The sequence below is a fragment of the Oncorhynchus mykiss genome, chromosome 5 (genome assembly GCF_057628025.1).
Source record: "Oncorhynchus mykiss isolate SJ-2025 chromosome 5, ASM5762802v1, whole genome shotgun sequence".
Taxonomy (NCBI): Eukaryota; Metazoa; Chordata; class Actinopteri; order Salmoniformes; family Salmonidae; genus Oncorhynchus; species Oncorhynchus mykiss.
The window spans coordinates 8,087,501-8,092,500 of record NC_143026.1 but is presented as its reverse complement, the minus strand read 5'-3'; the positions used below and the strand labels follow the sequence as shown (position 1 = coordinate 8,092,500).

At 50.5% G+C, this 5,000-nt stretch overlaps 1 protein-coding gene across 2 annotated transcripts in view; it reads right to left on the bottom strand.

The window, feature by feature from the left end:
- mapkap1 (MAPK associated protein 1) overlaps positions 1-5,000 on the bottom strand; it is a 141,047-nt gene that overhangs the window by 42,086 nt on the left and 93,961 nt on the right. For both annotated transcript variants that reach the window (XM_036976695.2, XM_090233642.1), the window contains 2 exons: positions 4,593-4,700; positions 3,007-3,147 (listed from right to left, as the gene is read on the bottom strand). In XM_036976695.2, the coding sequence (XP_036832590.1) occupies positions 3,007-3,147; positions 4,593-4,700 (249 nt within the window). The remainder of the gene's footprint in view (positions 1-3,006; positions 3,148-4,592; positions 4,701-5,000) is intronic.

Below are 5,000 nucleotides of genomic sequence, written 5' to 3'. Positions count from 1 at the left end.
CTAAATGTCTCTCCTGATTCCATTTTTTTCTTGTTGGGGGGGCTTTAATACTGCAGATAGATAATGGCTTCTATACAGTTTTATATCTTTATGTTTGAAGCCTGAAATGTGGCAAAAGGTCGCAAAGTTCAAGGTAGCCGAATACTTTCGCAAGGCACTGTACATATGGACAGTACCAAAAATAAGTGACCTAATGATTCCACCTCTCCTTTTTCTTCAGAGCTTTGGACTGTAATAGAATCCCTCCGATGGCATCGTACAGTCAGAGCGGAGTGCCCTCTTGGAAAAGACATCATGAAGCTAAAGGCAGAGTAGGAGGTGTCGGATGGTTTTGAAAAAAGACAAACCCCACAACCATTACAAACCCCTCAATGGTTTGTCAGCAAGGCTTAGGGCCGCCACCCCCCCCCCCCCTCCTCCTCCAACTTGGTTTAATCTGACACGCTGAACGCATCTGTTGGCGGTTAAGCCGTGGTGTTTGCTAGCTGCCGTCGCCTCTGAAACCCCAGGAAACCCCCTATCTCTGAGAAACACTGGGGAGAACATCCGACAGGTCGTTTGGTTTAAGAACCCATCCTCTGTCAGCCTAGGGAGGGAGAGGAGGCTCCACAAAGCTGGCAGCCTGGTTTCAATTCAATAATATCAGCATGAATGCAAAAAAAAAACGTCTAAAATATGTGAAAATGCGAGGCGTTGTCGTTACGTGTCTGACAGCTGATGGGTAACACTGTGAATTAGATAAATAATTCATTTGAATATGAAACATTTGCCCAAAAAAAGCCAATAAATGATGGGTTGGCAAAGCCTCAGGTAGAGTTTTTCGTATCAAACCTGAAACATCAGAATTACTATTCTGCACAGTTCAATGAAATGCTAATCCATTTGCTATTGGCTGTGACAGAGAGGGGTTAACAGGTGGACAGTGACAGAGAGGGGTTAACAGGTGGACAGTGACAGAGAGGGGTTAACAGGTGGACAGTGAGAGAGAGGGGTTAATAGGTGGACAGTGAGAGAGAGGGGTTAACAGGTGGACAGTGACAGAGAGGGGTTAACAGGTGGACAGTGACAGAGAGGGGTTAACAGGTGGACAGTGACAGAGAGGGGTTAACAGGTGGACAGTGAGAGAGAGGGGTTAACAGGTGGACAGTGACAGAGAGGGGTTAACAGGTGGACAGTGACAGAGAGGGGTTAACAGGTGGACAGTGAGAGAGAGGGGTTAACAGGTGGACAGTGACAGAGGGGGGGTTAAGAGTAGAGGGTATTTGTCCCATGTGTTGGTTATGATAGGAGTAACAGAGTAGAGGGTATTTGTCCCCTGTGTTGGTTATGATAGGACTAACAGAGTAGAGGGTATTTGTCCCGTGTTGGTTATGATAGGAGTAACAGAGTAGAGGGTATTTGTCCCGTGTTGGTTATGATATGAGTAACAGAGTAGAGGGTATTTGTCCCCTGTGTTGGTTATGATAGGAGTAACAGAGTAGAGGGTATTTGTCCCCTGTGTTGGTTATGATAGGAGTAACAGAGTAGAGGGTATTTGTCCCGTGTTGGTTATGATAGGAGTAACAGAGTAGAGGGTATTTGTCCCGTGTTGGTTATGATAGGAGTAACAGAGTAGAGGGTATTTGTCCCGTGTTGGTTATGATAGGAGTAACAGAGTAGAGGGTATTTGTCCCGTGTTGGTTATGATAGGAGTAACAGAGTAGAGGGTATTTGTCCCGTGTTGGTTATGATAGGAGTAACAGAGTAGAGGGTATTTGTCCCGTGTTGGTTATGATAGGAGTAACAGAGTAGAGGGTATTTGTCCCGTGTTGGTTATGATAGGAGTAACAGAGTAGAGGGTATTTGTCCCCTGTGTTGGTTATGACCAGAGTAACAGAGTATCCAATGCACCATGTAAAAACTTCACGACTAGAAAAGACTGAGACTTTGATTCAAATCTCAGTTCCAAAATAGTGCACAAGTACAACTGTGAACGAGGACTGTGTGGTTTGAGCATGTCTCCGGTACAGAGGACATGTTCCCGCTCGTGGACATCAGTCAGACCAGGAGGAGACACAACGCTTCCCAAACGGCACCATATTCCCAAAACAGTATACTACGTTTAACCAGAGCACTATGGGTTCTGGTCAAACGATGTACACTAAATAGGGAATATGGTGCAATTTGGAACGCAGAGAGTCTCCTCCTGGTCTGAATTAACGCTCATTACCAAAGCCAACGGGCCAGTGGGGGGGGGTACCGAGGTTACCATGGCAGATTGTTGTAAACAACAGATTGATCCTGCTTTCCAGGAAGTGACCGTCCCTGTCCGGAACGTTTGGAGGGGAGAATTTAGTTTCTTTCTCATGCCGTACCTACGTCCTCCGACTGAAACCTAACCTGAGGTAAACGACTGCCTGACTAATTCAAAACAGACAGAGACCCAACTTAAAAAACTATTAAGGTATAAACAGCATTTCATAGCATCACCAGATGTTTAACCTTAATGTACATTCAAGTCAAAAAGGTCTCTATTTTTTTTTATAAATCCGTGGAAGGCTGGACCAACGTGTTGTCTGTGGGCTCCAAAGGACAGAATGGAGAGCAGGGTCGGGCCAGTGTGGGGTGGGGGGGGAGCAGGCTCGGGCCAGTGTGGGGTGGGGGGGGAGCAGGCTCGGGCCAGTGTGTGGTGGGGTGGGAGCAGGGTTGGGTGGGGGTAGGGAGTAGGTTTGGGCCAGTGTGGGGTGGAGGTAGTAGGGTTGGGGTGTGGGGTGTGGGGTAGGGAGTAGGGTCAGGCCAGTGTGGGGTGGAGGTAGTAGGGTTGGGCCAGTGTGGGGTAGGGAGTAGGGTCAGGCCAGTGTGGGGTGGAGGTAGTAGGGTTGGGCCAGTGTGGGTAGGGAGTAGGGTCAGGCCAGTGTGGGGTGGAGGTAGTAGGGTTGGGGTGTGGGGTGGGGGGGGGAGCAGGGTCGGGCCAGTGTGGGGGGAGGTAGTAGGGTTGGGTGTGGGGTGAAGGTGGGGAGTATTTACCGAGCTGTACGTCAGTGGTGAAGCGGAGCTTGTGGATCATGCTGATCTTGAAGGACTTGTAGCGGTGGCTACTCAGCATGTCCTGCACCGTGGTGATGTCCATGGGAGGATCCTCCTCTGAACTGTCCTCTCCTCTGGAGCCTGACAGAGAGAACGGAGAGACAAACAGGTGGGGGGGGAGAGCAAGAAACAGGGGGGGAAAGAGAGAAAGAGGGGGTCGGAAAGAGAGAAACGAGGGGTAGGAAAGAGAGAAAGAGGGGGTCGTCAAGGAGAGAGAAAGAAGGGGTCGGAAAGAGAGAAAGAGGGGGTGGGAAAGAGCAAGAAACAGGGGGGAAAGAGAAAGAGGGGGTGGGAAAGAGCAAGAAACAGGGGGGAAAGAGAGAAGAGAGGGGATAGGAAAGAGAGAAAGAGGGGTAGGAAAGAGAGAGAAAGAGGGGTTGGGAAAGAGAGAAAGAGGGGTAGGAAAGAGAGAGAAAGAGGGTTGGAAAGAGAGAGAAAGAGGGGTCAAAAAGAGAGAGAAAGAGGTGGTCGAAAAGAGAGAGAAAGAGGGGATAGGAAAGAGAGAAAGAAAGAAAGAGGGGTTCGGAGAGAGAGAGAAAGAGGGGGTGGAAGAGAGAGAGAGAAAGAGGGGTGGGAGAGAGAGAGAGAAAGAGGGGGTGGGGAGAGAGCAAGAAAGAGGGGGTGGGAGAGAGAGAGAAAGAGGGGGTGGGAGAGAGAGAGAAAGAGGGGGTGGGAGAGAGAGAGAGAAAGAGGGGGTGGGAGAGAGAGAAAGAAAGAGGGGGTGGGAGAGAGATAGAAAGAGGGGGTGGGAAAGAGAGAGAAAGAGGGGGTGGGAGAGAGAGAAAGAGGGGGGGGAGAGAGAGAGAGAAAGAGGGGGTGGGAGAGAGAGAGAGAGAAAGAGGGGGTGGGAGAGAGAGAGAAAGAGGGGGTGGGAGAGAGAGAAAGAGGGGGTGGGAGAGAGAGAGAGAAAGAGGGGGTGGGAGAGAGAGCAAGAAAGAGGGGGTGGGAGAGAGAGAGAAAGAGGGGTGGGAGAGAGAGAGAGAAAGAGGGGGTGGGAGAGAGAGAGAAAGAAAGAGGGGGGGGAGAGAGAGAGAAAGAGGGGGTGGGAGAGAGAGAGAAAGAGGGGGTGGGAGAGAGAGCAAAGAAAGAAAAGAGGGGGGTGGGGAGAGAGAGCAAGAAAGAGGGGGTGGGAGAGAGAGAGAAAGAGGGGGTGGGAGAGAGAGAGAAAGAGGGGGTGGGAGAGAGAGAGAAAGAAAGAGGGGGTGGGAGAGAGAGAAAGAAAGAGGGGGTGGAGAGAGAGAAAGGGGAAGAGAAAAACCAGAGACTACTTTCAAAACCAAGAGTAGGTGAAACCTTGCATTGAAGAAAAAGTTAAGCACAGACTATAAAAATATGTTCAGATGAGAGATATTCAGGCCATTAGTGGTCTTGACTCTACCCAGGAGGATCCTCTGTGTAGGGTGAAGGTGCCCCTAGATGCTGATCTTGGGTCATTTTTTTATTTTTATTTCTGTCACTAATTGTTAAGGGCTACGGTTGGGGGAAGGTGAAGCTGATCCTAGATCACACCGGTGCAGAATACTCACTGTTTTCCCTGACCAGGCAGAACTCTAGGGTGCTCTGGCTCTCGAGGCTGCAGTCCAGATCCACGGGCACGTTGGGCTCCGTCTGCCTCTCCAGACGGTACATGGGACCTGTGGCAAAGCGAATACAGGGTCAAACGCAATGCAACAACCGACAACCGAAGAGGAGGAGTTGGAGGAAGGGATGAGGGCAGACAGAGGAAGAGGAGGAGGTGGAGGAAGGGATGAGGGCAGGCAGAGGAAGAGGAGGAGGTGGAGGAAGGGATGAGGGCAGGCAGAGGAAGAGGAGGAGGTGGAGGAAGGGGAATTAGCGGGGGACAAGCAACAGAGATGCTCTTTGGCTCCCGCCACACTCGTCAAGACCAAGGCCACAGGGGTCACAGCTCCTCTCTTCTTCCTATACCCACAATC